The 17,815-nt window shown below is 43.2% G+C and overlaps 1 protein-coding gene across 1 annotated transcript; it reads left to right on the top strand.

Moving 5' to 3' along the window:
- Nucleotides 1-11,273: 11,273 nt before the first annotated feature.
- On the top strand, nucleotides 11,274-17,376 carry LOC138766528 (mucin-2-like; the record flags this gene model as incomplete). Its single annotated transcript, XM_069944119.1, has 5 exons — nucleotides 11,274-11,451; nucleotides 13,865-14,055; nucleotides 14,338-15,322; nucleotides 15,437-15,691; nucleotides 15,776-17,376. Coding segments are annotated over exons 1-5 (3,210 nt in total), but the record flags the coding sequence as incomplete, so codon positions are not given.
- Nucleotides 17,377-17,815: the final 439 nt, after the last annotated feature.

Genomic DNA, 17,815 nt, shown 5'->3' on the forward strand with positions numbered 1-17,815 from the left:
ACCTGTCGTTTCATAAAACTTTTGACATGGAAGGAGTGTAAAAAGCTTGAGTCTTTAACAATGTGATTAAAGGAAACTCGCACTGGTCTCCTCCACTAGTCCTATTATGTATTGGTATTAAAGATGTAAGCTCACCGGTTAGGATATTGGCTTGTAAGCTCATATATATATACCTGTATGCCCTGACCTATGAAGCGCGCTCCGGAGCGGAGTGCGCTTCATAGGAGGTGGGGGACGCCTGCAGTGAGCACAGGCAGGCTCAATGAGCAGATCACCTATCGCACTGATCAATGTCATGCCTATAGCCTAGCAATGATCAGTGTGTTTAAAGTAATTATTGTATGTAAAAGTCCCCTAAAGGGACTTAAAATGTGTAAAAATAAAATAAAATCATTATTACACTACCCCAAAGCCTCTCCCCCAATAAAAGTTCAAATCACCCCCCTTTCCCATTATATAAATAAAACATATAAAAATGAATAAATAACCATATAATATACCGTAGCGTGCGTAATTGTCTGATCTATTAAAATATAACAAGCGTCATCACTAACTGTGAACGGCGTAAACGAAAAGAGCAAAAAAACTGCCTAGATTACCAATTTTTTGTTACATTATATATATATATATATATATATATATATATATATATATATATATATATATAAAGTAAATAAAAAGTGTATATATAAAGTAAATAAAAAGTGATCAAAACATCAGATCTTTACAAATATGGTATTAATAAAAACTAGAGATCATGGCGGAAAAATGACACCCCATACAACCCCATAGGTGAAAAAATAAAACCGTTATAAGCGTCACAATAGGCCCATTTTATTAATAATTAATTGCAAAAAAAAGGACTTCATTAAAAAATATATATTATTAGAAAATCTGTGTAAACCTGCATATGGTTGTGTTCGGACTGACCTATAGAATAATGGTATCATGTCGATTTTACCATATAGTGCATTACTTAGACACAGGAACCCCCCAAACGTTACCATATTGCATTCTTTTTTACAATTTCACCAATTTATATCTTCATAAATAATAATTTGGGGTTTCCATCATAAATGTTATGGTAGAATGAAAGACGCCATTACAAAGTACAACTATTCCTGTAAAAGAAAGCCCTTACATGGCCCTATAGATAGAAAAATGAAAGTGCTAGAGCTCTTAGAAGGGGAGGAGGAAAAAACGAAAATGCAAAAATGAAAATTTGCATGGTCCACTGGGTCATTTTGGGCCTCATCCTCAAAGGGTTAATACTCCTATAGTGGTCTATATGTTAAATGGACCACACAGAAATACATAAAAAATATAAGCCAAAGTGGCATACCAAACCAGGAATTCACCAAATTGACATATGTCAATCTGAGTTAAAAAATTTTGCGTGATGTCCCCCCTTCTTAATATAATCAGCAAAACCAAAAGCAGTACACTAGTACTACCAGAGTGGGAAGGGCTATCTATTTTTGCCTTTCCCAGAATAACAATGCCAACCTTTTACCACCCTGGCTCTAAACCTTATTATATGATGAAGAATCTATTAACAGTAGGCTAGGGATGCATAAAGAATCTCTAACTTACTGTCCTTATTCTTTTTTCAATGTCACCCTATGCTATGCCCCCTCAGAATTATAATGAGCTGTACAATATCTTGTCACTATAAAAAGATAATAATAATATTAATAATAATAATAATAATAGACTTTAAAAAAATTGGATTTTGTGTCTCCATATTCTGAGAGTCATAATTTTTTTTTTGTCACATCAATTTAATTATTTTAGAACTAATTTAAGCCTTACTTTTCCTTTATATCATTTTGGGGCTCATATAACGGTTTGATCATTTTTATTCTATTATTTGTTGGGTGGGAGGCGCAAAAAAAGAAAAGTATATATATATATATATATATATATATATATATATATATATATATATATACACATACACATATATACATACACACACACACACACACACACACACACATATATATATATATATATATATATATATATATATATAAATATAATTTTTTTTTTCTTAACAATGTTTACCGTGTTGTTTTATTGGTGTTCACCTGTTACACAATAAATTCACTTAATAAAATTCTAGCACCATATTGCAAGAGCCATAACTACAAGGATTACTTTTTTTCTCTAAACTTTCCTAAGTACTTCTTTACATGAGTTATTTTCCTATCATCTATCTACTCCTATATTTTAGTGACAATCGACACACCTTTCCTCTCATGCTATTGTTTGGAGCATACTGTGGCTGTAACATCTGTCTCTGCAGCACGTCACTTCTGCCCTATTCTCGCAATTATTTGGTCTTAAGTGCATATTTCTACACATGTGTCACCGGACCCGACAGGTGAATAAAGTTAAAGGAACTAATGTATTAATATTTTCCTAGAATAGAACAATTGATAACAATATCGGAGGGTGTCACCTCTTATCAATGACACCCATGGGGTTGTCACCAACTCAACATAAAACCCACCCTGCAGTCAACTTTCTGTAGATCTTGATATGTGGTGGATGTTTCAAAAGATATTAACTGAGACCGAAGGAAACTAATTGGAGACATCATGAAGACTTCACAGCTTTACCTCCTTGTGTACCTAGTTGCGCTTTTTGCCCGTACAGGTAGGAAAATTTTGATGGTAATAAAATAAATGACTCATCATTAAGTCATAATAAATCATAGGGATAAGATAACTCACCGTCTTGTGCTATGATATGACTGGACGAGAGGGTGTAATGACACAGTCATAGTATAATGAACACAATAATTATGCTGCTTAGTTTATATAGCTCCTAAACATTGATATTTTGCTTTGTTCTAGTTCTTAATCTTGCATTTATTTAAAAATTATATATAAAGATAGAGGTTCCCAACAACAGCACTGTATGTAGAGTGTATGTCACTATTATTTTAGTAATATTGCTATTAATTCTTCTTCTTCTTTCTTCTATTATTATTGTATTGTTTATTTATTTATGATAACTATTATTATAATATAATTATTGTGATTATTTTGGTAGTCGTGGCAGTATGATATAAATGATGACGATTACTGTGTAGTATAGTTAATAAGGTTATAAAATGACAAAGAGTCCATCAAATTCAACCTATAAACCTACTGTGTTGATCCAGAGGAAGTCAATAACCCTCATGAGGCAGATGTCAATTGCCCAATCACGAGGAGAAAAATTTCTTCGTAACTCCAATGGCAATCAGAATAATCCTTGGATCAGCCTTCCATCCTTCCATCCAGCTTTTTATCAAGAAATCATCCATGACAACATCATGTGGCAGAGAGTTCCATAGTCTTACTGCTCTAACAGTAAAGAATCTGCATCTGTGCTGATGGTGAAACCATCTTCCCTCTAGACCTAGAGGACGCCCCCTTGTCATGGTTACAGACCTAGGAGTAAAAAGACCACTACAAAGATCTTTGTACTGTCCATTCATATTTTTGTACATTGTAATCAGATCGCCCCTAAGACGCCTTTTTTTTTTCCTAACCTTAAAGGGACTCCATCTCCAACCCACCCTCCTCAAAACCCTAAACTAAAGTCTTTAAATCTGTAAATAGGTTTCTCCTGCTTTGTATTTCCCCGTTGTAAGCCGACACACTGGGCATGGTGATACATAGAGAGGGCGACTTAGCTCCAGAATCTAATGGAGAGGACGACATAGACTCTTCATTTGTGGCTTATAGCAAAGAAATACAAGAACATAGAAAGATAAAAATTCTAATTGCAATGTATACTCTATGATGTATAATATACTGATTACTTAGGTTTAGCAGGTTATTTGGAGGTATCAGGGTCCCTCTAATAACCCCAAACTTGATAATCTGTTTTATTACTGCAGTCCGCCCCTTTCCTCAGTGATCTTGGTTGCCCTCCTCTTCACCAGCTCCAGTTCAGCCTTCTGTACACACTATTCCATGTGTGGTCTGACTAGTGATTTATAAAAACTATGTTCTCATCTTTAGCATCTCAGCCTCTTCTGACACATCCAATCATTTGTTGACTTTACTGTCCACCAATACCCCTAGGTCCTTTTCTGAAGCAGTTTTACCCAGTGTTTTATTATTTAGTACATAACTGTATTTATTATTTCTATGGCCCAAATGCATAACCTTACATTTATCCACATTTGCCATGTATCTGCCCAAGCCTCCAGCTTCTCCAAATCCCTCTGTAATATTATATTATTCTCTTCTGTGGTGATTACTTTACCCAGTTTAGTGTCATCTGCAAATAAGGTTTCTACTCTTTAGCCCTTCTACAAGGTCATTAATAAATATATTAAAAAGAGAAGTGGACCCAATACTGACAGTTACTTACTAGTACTCTGACCCAATGAGAGTATGCCCCATCGATGACCACCCTCTTTTTTCTATCACTCAGCCAGTTACTTAGCTGCCAAGGCTATTAAAATAATGGGATGCATCAAAAGAGGCCGAGATGCTAAAGATGAGAACATAGTTTTGCCTCTTTATAAATCACTGGTCAGACCACACATGGAATACTGCGTACAGTTTTGAGCACTGGTATATAAGAAGGACACAGCTGAACTGGAGCGGGTGCAGAGGAGGGCGACCAAGGTCATTAAGGGAATGGGTGGGTTACAGGACCAGGACAGGTTATCAAGCTTGGGGTTATTTATGCTAAAATAAAGACATCTTAGGGGCAAGCTGATCCCAATGTACAAATATATGAATGGACAGTACAGAGATCTTTGTAGTGATATTTTTACTTCTAGGTCTGTAACCATGACAAGGGGGCGTCCCCTAGGTCTAGGGAAAAGAATGTTTTCCCACCAGCATAGACGCAGATTCTTTACTGTAAGAGCAGTGAGACTATGGAACCCTCTGCCACATGATGTTGTCATGGTTAATTTATTACATAAGTACAAGGGAGGCCTGGGTGCTTTTTTTAGTAATATAATATTGCAAGTTATGGGCACTAGATTACACGTGATGGAACGGTGATCCAGGGATTACTCTGATTGCCATTGGAGTCGGGAAGGAATTTTTTTTTCTGCCTGTGATGGGGCAATTGGCATCTGCCTCATAGGAGTTTTCGCCTTCCTCTGGATCAACCCAGCAGGATTTCTTAAGGTTGAACTTGATGGATTCTTGTCTTTTTTTCAACCTTATTAACTCAGTAACACATCTGCCTTTCTTTATATTGGAAATGTTTATGATGAAAAATCTTATAATTGGGCATGTTTTTTTGTCTAAAAATATTTAACTGAAATGTTCTACTTGTCTTCCAGGTGCCCAGTCTATTTCTGTGACAGGTAAAGTAGATCTACACTTTCTCATCTTCTTTCCAGACAGATTTTTGTAGTACATTAGTTATTCCGTCCTTCACCATTGCTGACAATGAGAATCCCCAAATTACCATGTGCTAGATAGAAATAGAAATGAGAGAAATAATCACACTTGGCTCCCAGTGCTACTGGTAATCTCCATAGAGATAATAAGTTCTTTGCTCTCTACTTAGAACAGGACCCCTCATTCTCAGCGGTGGTGGGGGTCACTGAGGAGGGGCACCTGCTAAAATTATCACCTGTCTGAATAATGGGTTACAAAGGCACAGCGTGTGTGTGTGTGTGTGTGTGTGGGGGGGGGGGGGGGGGTTCACAAGACCAGTGTACTCGTACGCTGGTCTTAAATTAGGCTCACCCCCTTTTCCCTGTCCAAATTAGGCGTGCGCCTCTAAGTGAATTCGGCTGGGTGCCCAAATCTGCGCCCGACATACCAAATCTACACCTGCTGGAAGATTTACGCGTAAATTATGGTAAATGAGGCACGGGGAGAGGCCATGCCTTTTCTCCACCTTGCTGCAACCCCCCCCCCCCCCGAGACACCAGGTACGTTTCATATATCCATCTGTGCTTTCAGAATGTAGACAAATGCTTTTATCTAATTTGAAAAGAGTAAGAGAGGCTTTCCCGAGCTGCTGAAGTGCAATGGTTGCTAAGACCTTTATACTACCCCTTCCGATACCGTAGCCTGCTTGGGATTCATTCCATTTTTGACTTTTTGTACCAGAGAATAAAAGAATAATATTCTAGGCTCAGTGTTGCAGTGAACACAAATTCTTTATTTGGTTCAGGGAAGAAACAGAGTGCTGCACCTCACACCTATGGCTGATACTAGTGCCCCTAGGCTAAATAAAAAACACATCAGAATTTTGTGTATGAATTGATCAAGCCATACTGCCCCATGTACCTCGTGCCGGTATCTGATACACATGGGTCCCTACACTAAGTCCACACCGTGCCAGTCAGTGGCCACCAACCCCGCAGGCGTGCACAGTCAGGGAACGGGGGCCATGGGACGGCCCTGCGACCCCCATGCCACAGGACCAGACCCAACAACACCACACCAGAACCCGGCCAGCACCGCCGGCGGAGAAGGTCGCCCCCAAGCAGCACAAGTCTGGATAAGGAATTACACTCACCATAGCTGCAGCAAACAGAATGGGAAAAAACAGGAGGGATTAAAACCATGTGCACTCAGGTGTCTCCTGCTAATTGCGGTCATGTGGGTCTCACCAGGAGGAGTGCAAAACACGGAGAAAAGAGAGAAACAAAATGCGGTTCAGGGAAGAAACAGAGTGCTGCACCTCACACCTATGGTTGATACTAGTGCCGCTAGGCTAAATAAAAAACACATCAGAATTTTGTGTATGAATTGATCAAGCCATACTGCCCCATGTACCTCGTGCCGGTATCTGATACACATGGGTCCCTACACTAAGTCCACACCGTGCCAGTCAGTGGCCACCAACCCCGCAGGCGTGCACAGTCAGGGAACGGGGGCCATGGGACGGCCCTGCGACCCCCATGCCACAGGACCAGACCCAAAAACACCACACCAGAACCCGGCCAGCACCGCCGGCGGAGAAGGTCGCCCCCAAGCAGCACAAGTCTGGATACCTTATGGATACCTTATCCAGACTTGTGCTGCTTGGGGGCGACCTTCTTTGCCGGCGGTGCTGGCCGGGTTCTGGTGTGGTGTTTTTGGGTCTGGTCCTGTGGCATGGGGGTCGCAGGGCCGTCCCATGGCCCCCGTTCCCTGGCTGTGCACGCCTGCGGGGTTGGTGGCCACTGACTGGCACGGTGCGGACTTAGTGTAGGGACCCATGTGTATCAGATACCGGCACGAGGTACATGGGGCAGTATGGCTTGATCAATTCATACACAAAATTCTGAAGTGTTTTTTATTTAGCCTAGCGGCACTAGTATCAGCCATAGGTGTGAGGTGCAGCACTCTGTTTCTTCCCTGAACCGCATTTTGTTTCTCTCTTTTCTCCGTGTATTGCACTCCTCCTGGTGAGACTCACATGACCGCATTTAGCAGGAGACACCTGAGTGCACATGGTTTTAATCCCTCCTGTTTTTTTCCCATTCTGTTTGCTGCAGCTATGGTGAGTGTAATACCTTATCCAGACTTGTGCTGCTTGGGGGCGACCTTCTCCGCCGGCGGTGCTGGCCGGGTTCTGGTGTGGTGTTTTTGGGTCTGGTCCTGTGGCATGGGGGTCGCAGGGCCGTCCCATGGCCCCCGTTCCCTGGCTGTGCACGCCTGCGGGGTTGGTGGCCACTGACTGGCACGGTGTGGACTTAGTGTAGGGACCCATGTGTATCAGATACCGGCACGAGGTACATGGGGCAGTATGGCTTGATCAATTCATACACAAAATTCTGATGTGTTTTTTATTTAGCCTAGCGGCACTAGTATCAGCCATAGGTGTGAGGTGCAGCACTCTGTTTCTTCCCTGAACCGCATTTTGTTTCTCTCTTTTCTCCGTGTATTGCACTCCTCCTGGTGAGACCCACATGACCGCAATTAGCAGGAGACACCTGAGTGCACATGGTTTTAATCCCTCCTGTTTTTTTCCCATTCTGTTTGCTGCAGCTATGGTGAGTGTAATACCTTATCCAGACTTGTGCTGCTTGGGGGCGACCTTCTCCGCCGGCGGTGCTGGCCGGGTTCTGGTGTGGTGTTTTTGGGTCTGGTCCTGTGGCATGGGGGTCGCAGGGCCGTCCCATGGCCCCCGTTCCCTGGCTGTGCACGCCTGCGGGGTTGGTGGCCACTGACTGGCACGGTGTGGACTTAGTGTAGGGACCCATGTGTATCAGATACCGGCACGAGGTACATGGGGCAGTATGGCTTGATCAATTCCTACACAAAATTCTGATGTGTTTTTTATTTAGCCTAGCGGCACTAGTATCAGCCATAGGTGTGAGGTGCAGCACTCTGTTTCTTCCCTGAACCACAAATTCTTTATTGTTCATCCATAAAACCAAAGAAGGAAACAGCTTATTTAAGCAAACGCCAATGGCTCTTCGATGCACATGGAACCCTTAGTGCTAAGGGGCCATGTGCATCGTAAACGCATTGGCCTTTGCTTGAATAAGCTGTTTCCTTTGTATACATATTTTATGAATGAAAATTAAAGCATTCGTGTTCACTGCCACGCTGAGTCTACCTTATTGTTCCTGAAGTTTGCCTAAGCATTATTGGAGTGGAGGCTTGTGTGCAAAAGTGGGAAAAGAGGCAGTGAGCTGGTTACACCTGGATCATACAGTATAACCAGAGAATAAAAAAAAAATTCTACATGCTGGAAGCACAAACAGATGTATGAAAGGTACCCTGTGTCTCCTAGACCTAACAGCTAACAAACAGTATCATCAGTTTGGTATGTGACCTACAGCTGACAGATTCCCTCCCGGTATTTGACACAGTGTTTTGTTTCTCTGTCACCTGCTCATTGTGTAGCACGATACATTGTTTATCGGTTGGGCAGACATCACAGCCACACCTCTGTTACCTTGCCGGTTGTATTCTAGTCACATATCCACTTCTGGTGCATTTAACCCCCACAAAAAGGCTGACGCACTGTGGTCAACCCGAGTTATAGAAAGGGTGAGACATTTTGTGATTTGATAATTTTACATTAGTGCACAATGTAATGTCATTACTGTTATAATAAGGAACCCACCTGTCCAAGTTCAAGCAGGGACTGTTTTTTCCTCGCTGCGGTGATGGAGACAGGGCAGGTGTTCTGACTCTGCTCGTAGACGTGTCAGTTTGGCTGGCTTCAGTGATGCTTGGGCCTGTTAGCCCACTTGCCCTGCTGGGACACACCAAGCCAATCGTGTGCCCTGATGCTCCTGCATATAATTGTAGAGGGATATTTAAACAGGCAGCTTTCCTCCATAGCTGCCAGTGATAGTTGCAAGATAGCTTGCCGGACATCACCGGTATTTCCCTGTGTACTAATCTTCTGTGTTCCTGACCTCTGCTAGTATACAGTAGGTATGGAAAGCATTCAGAACCCTTTAAATTTTTCACTCTTTGTTTCATAGCAGCCATTTGGTAACATTAAAAAAGTTTTTTTTTTTTTTTTTTGCTCATTACTGTACACTCTGCACCCCACCTTGAACCCCCCCCCCCCAAACTATAGATATTTTGCGAACTAATTAGGAAAAATTTAAATATCACATCGTCTTAAGTATTCAGACCCTTTGCTCAGTATTGAGTAGAAGCCCCCTTTTGAGCTAGTACAGTGATGAGTCTTTTTGGGAACGATGCAACAATCTGGAAGAAGCATTCTGGAAGAAGTTTTCATCCAGGACTTGGCCGCATTCATCTTTACTTCAATTGCAGCCAGGTGTCCTGTACCTGCAGCTAAAAAACACCCCCATAGCATGCTGCTGCCACCACCATGTTTCACTGTAGGGATTATATTGGGCAGGTGATGAGCAGTGCTTGGTTTTCTCCACACATACAACTTAGAATTAACAGCAAAAAGTTAAATCTTTATCTCATCTGACCAGAAAATCTTATTTCTATTAGTCTGGGAGTCCTATATTTTTTTTTGGCAAACTGTATGCAGGCTTTCATATGTCCTGCACTGAGGAGAGGCTTTCGTTGGCACACTCTGCCATAAAGGCCTGACTGGTGGAGGGCTGCAGTGATAATGCATCTCTGGAGCTCGACCGCAGTGATTTAGGGGTAATTCTTTACCTCCCTTACCAAGGGTCTTCTCTAGTGATGAGCGAGTACTAAAATGCTCGGGTGCTTGCTACTCGAGACAAATATTTCCCGATACTCGGGTGCTCGTTTTGAGTAACGAACCCCATTGAAGTCAATGGGAAACGCGAGCATTTTTTCAGGGGACCCAAGCTCGGCACAGGGAAGGTTGTGTGAAAACCTGTCAACCTCAGAAAATGATGGAAACACCACAGCATGTATGGGTGCCTCTGAGGCTGCCTAATCGCACCATTACGCCAAATTCTGGGCAACAGCATGGCAGTGATCACACAGTGAAGGATTAAAACAGAAGTACAGTAGCATATGAACCACCCCAACATTTAGCCTTACACAGCATGGTGGTGAGAACACAGTGAACCATTAAAACAGAGGTAGCATAAGAACCACCCAAAAACTTAGCCTGACACCGCATGGCAGTGAAAACACAGGGAACCATTAAAACAGAGGTAGCATATGAACCACCCCAAAATTTTGCCTGACACAGAATGGTGGTGAGAACACAGTGAACCATTAAAACAGAGGAAGCAAATGAACCACCCCAAAATTTAGCCTGACACAGCATGGCAGTGAGGACACAGGGAACCATTAAAACAGAGGTAGCATATAAACCACCCCAAAATGTAGCCTGACACAGCATGGCAGTGAGGACACAGGGAAAAATTAAAACAGAGGTAGCATATGAACCACCCCAAAATGTAGCTTGTCACAGAATGGCGGTGAGAAGAGAGTGAACCATTAAAACAAAGGTAGCATATGAACCACCCCAAAATTTAGCCTGACACAGCATGGCAGTGAGAACACAGGGAACCATTAAGACAGAAGTAGCATATAAACCACCCAAAAACTTAGACTGACACAGCATGGCGGTGAGAACACAGGGAACCATTAAAAAAGAGGTAGCATATGAACCACCCCAAAATTTAGCCTGACACAGCATGGCAGTGAGAACACAGGGAACCATTAAAAAAGAGGTAGCATATGAACCACCCAAAAACTTAGCCTGACACAGCATGACGGTGAGAACACAGTGAACTATTAAAACAGAGATAGCATAAGAACCACCCAAAAACTTAGCCTGACACAGCATGGCAGTGAGAACACAGCAAAACATTAATACAGAGGTAGCATATAAACCACCCAAAAATTAGCCTGGCACCACGGAACACCACGGAAATGGACAGGAAACAGCAGGGGCAGCATGCATGGATGCCTCTGAGGCTGCCTAATCGCACCATTATGCCAAATTCTGGGCAACAGCCTGGTGGTCAACCTCAAGACAATAGTGCTGACCTAGGCCAAGATGGACAAGGCACATGCAACCAAGGTCAAAGACCTGAAGGTCACTTTGAAGGTCAATTGCCTTGGAGAGTGTTCCCCTGCCAGTGCCTGACAAGCTGACTGCTCCCCTCCTCCCGCTTAAAGAGGATGTACCACCCATTCATTCTAAGCGAGCCGCATCATACAGGGGAGAGAATTCCCTCCCACTGGGGGCGGCCTGGCTGACCTCCAGTGCTTCAGCACCAGCCGGTACCGCTGGATCGAAAGGAGCCGTGCCGGCGCCGATCGATCCATCGGTTCAGGTTAAAAAGGATGTACCGGGTGGTACATCTTCTTTAATAACTTGTCTAACGATTGGGGTAATTTTCCCTGTATCATGTGACTCACCACGTCTTCCCACTGCTGATTTGATTTTGAGTTTGATTTTGAGTTTGAATGGCTCAGTGGTTAGCACTGTAACCTTGCAGCGCTGGGTTCAAATCTGACCAAGGACAACATCTGCATGAAGTTTGTATGTTCTCTCCATGTGATCACCTGTTCACAGTGCTGCGGTTTCAATAGCGGTGTACCCTGAGGCTCCCTAAGTTGCGTGAAGAAGCTAGGGAGTGAATGTCTGCGGTGTGCTTTGAAAATTAAAATTGAACATTAAAAAAAAAGACCATAAAGTGGCCTTTACCGGCCTTTAGATGAGGCAGGAGTGGAACCTCCCAAAAACTATGCCTGACACAGCATGGCGGTGAGAACTCAGTGAACAAGGTAGATAAGGCAGGCGTTCAACCTCACAAAAGTTAGGCCTGACACAGCATGGTAGTGAATACACTAAGAACCATTAAAAGTGAGGTACCAAGTGAGCCTCCCAAAAATTATACCAGACACAGCATGGCGGTGAGGACAGAGTGACCCAGGTAGAAGCGGTAGCAGATGAGCCTCTCAAAATTCATGCCAGACACAGCATGGCGGTGAGGACAGAATGACCAAGGTAGAAGCGGTAGCTGGCGAGCCTCCCAAAAATTATGCCAGACACAGCATGGCGGTTAGGACAGAGTGACCAAGGTAGAAGTGGTAGTGGCGGCTTGGGACAGAAAACCGAGGAACAGCCACCGCCTAAAAGCCTCTGTCTCTACCAGCTGATAGGGCAGCCACTCCAGGCTCAGCAATTTGCCTATGTGCACATTTAGGGCTTGTGCATGTGGGTGAGTGGCAGTGTATTTGCGCTTCCATTCAGAGGTCTGTTGTAGGGACAGTTGAACGCTGCGATTGGACACCTTGCTGGAGGGTTGGAGCATAGTGGAAGTGAAGGGGTGGGAGTAGTGCAGGAGGCACTCGTGCCTGGGCGGGGGGGCTGACAGAGCCAGCACGTGACACAGCGGAAGGAGCAGGGGTGTGACTTGCAGTAAGTGAACGGCCTTGGTTCCACTGAGTGGAATGTTTAGCACTCATATGCCTGCGTATGCTGGTAGTGGTGGCTCCCCTGCTGATCCAGGCGTAGCACAGGTTGCACACTACAGTCCGTCGTTCATCCACAGTTTCTTTAAAGAACCTCCAGACTTGCGAACATCTAGGCCTGGCAACGGGCGAGCGGGCGAGCGGGCGGGCGGGCGAGCGGGCGGGCGAGCGGAGCGGGCGGGCGGTCGGCCCCGTGGTGAGGTCCTGGCTATCTACCATTCCGGAATCACGGGCACTTTCCTGATATACATCAGGAAAATGCCCGTGATTCCGGCGCTCCCATAGACTTCTATGGGGGCGTCCATGCCGGATTTCCGGATGAAAATAGGACAGGATCTAAAAAATCCGGTCCTATTTTCCGGAACGGACACCCTTCCGGAAAAATCCGGAAGGGTGTCCGTGTCCAATGTTAGCCTATGAGTCCGGAAATCCGTCCGGATTTCCTGATAGAAAATCCGGACAGATTTTCCGGACGTGTGAAGGGGGCCTTAGCTAAACTGCAAGTCCCAGAAAGCAGTCTGGAGTAATTAAAAAAATAAATAAATAAAGATAATAAGGCTCCAGTATAACTTAAAGACCCTTACAGGTTTATATAAAACCAGTTAAACACAATATCAAAGCATTATAACTAAACACTCAAAAGTTTTAATGTTGTTCCAAAAAGCTGTTCCTCTATATTATTGTGTCTAAGAAAATAATAGAGTTGAGAGGATATATATAAATATGTATCTTTTAGTTTATATGTAGAGATGAGCGAACCAGGTTCGGGTTTGAGTCGATCCGAACCCGAACGATCAGCATTTGATTAGCGGTGGCTGCTGAACTTGGATAAGGCTCTAAGGTTGTGTGGAAAACATGGATACAGCCAATGACTATATCCATGTTTTCACATAACCTTAGGGCTTTATCCAACTTCAGCAGCCGCAGCTAATCAAATGCCAAAAGTTAGGGTTCGGATCGAGTCGAGCATGCTCGAGGTTCGCTCATCTCTATTTATATGTATTTATTGTTTAATGAATGATTGCTATTTTAACAAACAGGCAAAATTAATACCAGTAGTGCGTCAAGTTCTCCAGCAAGTACAACACCCACTACTTTTACTACTACTACAGCAAGTACCACCACACAAACAACTACTAGTCCAACAACAACTATTTCTACTCAGCCTTCAACCACTGCATCAACTACTACTCCAACAACTCCCACAACTACTACTACTTCTACTACTACAGCAAGTACAACACCAACAACTACTAGTCCATCAACGACAACAACCATTTCTACTCAGCCTTCAACCACTGCATCAACTACTACTGCAACAACACCCACAACTACTACTACAGCAAGTACTCCCACATCAACAACTACTAGTCCAACAACGACCATTTCTACTCAGTCTTCAACCACTGCATCAACTACTACTCCAACAACACCTACAACTACTTCTACTACTACAGCAAGTACAGCACCAACAACTACTAGTCCATCAACGACAACAACCATTTCTACTCAGCCTTCAACCACTGCATCAACTACTCCTGCAACAACACCCACAAGTACTACTACAGCAAGTACTCCCACATCAACAACTACTAGTGTAATAACAACAACCATTTCAACTCAGCCTTCAACCACTGCATCATTTACTACTGCAACAACACCCACTTCAACTACTATTACTAGTACAACAAGTACAACCACACCAACAACTACTAGTCCATCAACGACAACAACCATTTCTACTCAGCCTTCAACCACTGCATCAATTACTCCTGCAACAACACCCACAACTACTACTATAGCAAGTACACCCACATCAACAACTAATACTCCAACAACGACAACTATTTCTACTCAGCCTTCAACCACTGCATCAACTACTACTCCAACAACACCCACAACTACTACTACTTCTACAGCAAGTACAACACCAACAACTACTAGTCCATCAACGACAACAACCATTTCTACTCAGCCCTCAACCACTGCATCAACTACTCCTGCAACAACACCCACAACTACTACTACTTCTACAGCAAGTACAACAAATACAACTACTAGTCCAACAACGACAACAACTATTTCAACTCAGCCTTCAACCACTGCACCAACTGCTACTCCAACAACACCCACAACTACTACTACTTCTACAGCAAGTACAACACCAACAACTACTAGTCCATCAACGACAACAACCATTTCTACTCAGCCTTCAACCACTGTATCAACTACTACTGCAACAATACCCACAACTACTACTACAGCAAGTACTCCCACATCAACAACTACTAGTCCAACAACGACCATTTCTACTCAGTTTTCAACCACTGCATCAACTACAACTCCAACAACACCTACAACTACTACTACCAATACTACTACAGTAAGTACAACACCAACAACTACTAGTCCATCAATGACAACAACCATTTCTACTCAGCCTTCAACCACCGCAACAACTACTCCTGCAACAACACCCACAACTACTACTACAGCAAGTACTCCCACATCAACAACTACTAGTGTAATGACAACAACCATTTCAACTCAGCCTTCAACCGCTGCATCAACTACTACTGCAACAACACTCACAACTGCTACTACATCTACAGCAAGTACAACACCAACAACTACTAGTCCATCAACGACAACAACTATTTCTACTCAGCCTTCAACCACTGCATCAACTACTACTGCAACAACACCCACAACTACTACTACTTCTACAGCAAGTACAACACCAATATCTACTAGTCCATCAACGACAACAACCATTTCTACTCAGCCTTCAACCACTGCATCAACTACTATGGCAACAACACCTACTTCAACTACTATTGATAGTACAACTACACCAACAACTACTAGTCCATCAATGACAACCATTTCTACTCAGCCTTCAACCACCGCATCAACTACTCCTGCAACCACACCCACAACTACTACTATAGCAAGTACTCCAACAACAATTTCTACTCAGCCTTCAACCACTGCATCAACTACTACTGCAACAACACCCACTACTACTTCTACAGCAAGTACAACACCAATATCTACTAGTCCATCAACGACAACAACCATTTCTACTCAGCTTTCAACCACTGCATCAACTACTACTGCAACAACACCCACAACTACTACTACATCTACAGCAAGTACAACACCAACAACTACTAGTCCATCAACGACGACAACCATTTCTACTCAGCCTTCAACCACCGCATCAACTACTCCTTCAACAACACCCACAACTACTACTACTTCTACAGCAAGTACAACACCAACAACTACTAGTCCATCAACGACAACAACCATTTCTACTCAGCTATCAACCACTGCATCAACTACTACTGCAACAACACCCACAACTACTACTACAGCAAGTACTTCCACATCAACAACTACTGGTCCAACAACAACCATTTCTACTCAGCCTTCAACCACTGCATCAACTACTACTCCAACAACACCCACAACTACTACTACTTCTACAGCAAGTACAACACCAACAACTACTAGTCCATCAACGACAACAACCATTTCTACTCAGCCTTCAACCACTGCACCAACTACTACTGCAACAACACCCACAACTACTACTACAGCAAGTACTCCCACATCAACAACTACTAGTGTAATGACAACAACCATTTCAACTCAGCCTTCAACCGCTGCATCAACTACTACTGCAACAACACCCACAACTACTACTACATCTACAGCAAGTACAACACCAACAACTACTAGTCCATCAACGACGACAACTATTTCTACTCAGCCTTCAACCACCGCATCAACTACTCCTGCAACAACACCCACAACTACTACTACATCAAGTACTCCCACATCAACAACTACTAGTGTAATGACAACAACCATTTCAACTCAGCCTTCAACCGCTGCATCAACTACTACTGCAACAACACCCACAACTACTACTACATCTCCAGCAAGTACAACACCAACAACTACTAGTCCATCAACGACAACAACTATTTCTACTCAGCCTTCAACCACTGCATCAACTACTACTGCAACAACACCCACTACTACTTCTACAGCAAGTACAACACCAATATCTACTAGTCCATCAACGACAACAACTATTTCTACTCAGCCTTCAACCACTGCATCAACTACTACTGCAACAACACCCACTACTACTTCTACAGCAAGTACAACACCAACACCTACCAGTCCATCAATGACAACAACCATTTCTACTCAGCCTTCAACCACTGCATCAACTACTACTGCAACAACACCCACAACTACTACTACAGCAAGTACTTCCACATCAACAACTACTAGTCCAACAACATCCATTTCTACTCAGCCTTCAACCACTGCATCAACTGCTACTACAACAACAGCACCCACAACTACTACTACTACCGCAAGTACAACACCAACAACTACTAGTCCAACAATGACAACAATTTCTACTCAGCCTTCAACCACCGCATCAACTACTCCTGCAACAACACTCACAACTACTACTACAGCAAGTACTCCCACATCAACAACTACTAGTGTAATGACAACAACCATTTCAACTCAGCCTTCAACCGCTGCATCAACTACTACTGCAACAACACCCACAACTACTACTACAGCAAGTACAACACCAATATCTACTATTCCATCAACGACAACAACTATTTCTACTCAGCCTTCAACCACTGCATCAACTACTACTGCAACAACACCCACTACTACTTCTACAGCAAGTACAACACCAACAACTACTAGTCCATCAACGACGACAACCATTTCTACTCAGCCTTCAACCACCGCATCAACTACTCCTGCAACAACACCCACAACTACTACTACTTCTACAGCAAGTACAACACCAACAACTACAAGTCCATCAACGACAACAACTATTTCTACTCAGCCTTCAACCACTGCATCAACTACTACTGCAACAACACCCACAACTACTACTACAGCAAGTACTTCCACATCAACAACTACTAGTCCAACAA

Source organism: Dendropsophus ebraccatus, chromosome 10 (genome assembly GCF_027789765.1).
Source record: "Dendropsophus ebraccatus isolate aDenEbr1 chromosome 10, aDenEbr1.pat, whole genome shotgun sequence".
In the NCBI taxonomy this organism is placed as follows: Eukaryota; Metazoa; Chordata; class Amphibia; order Anura; family Hylidae; genus Dendropsophus; species Dendropsophus ebraccatus.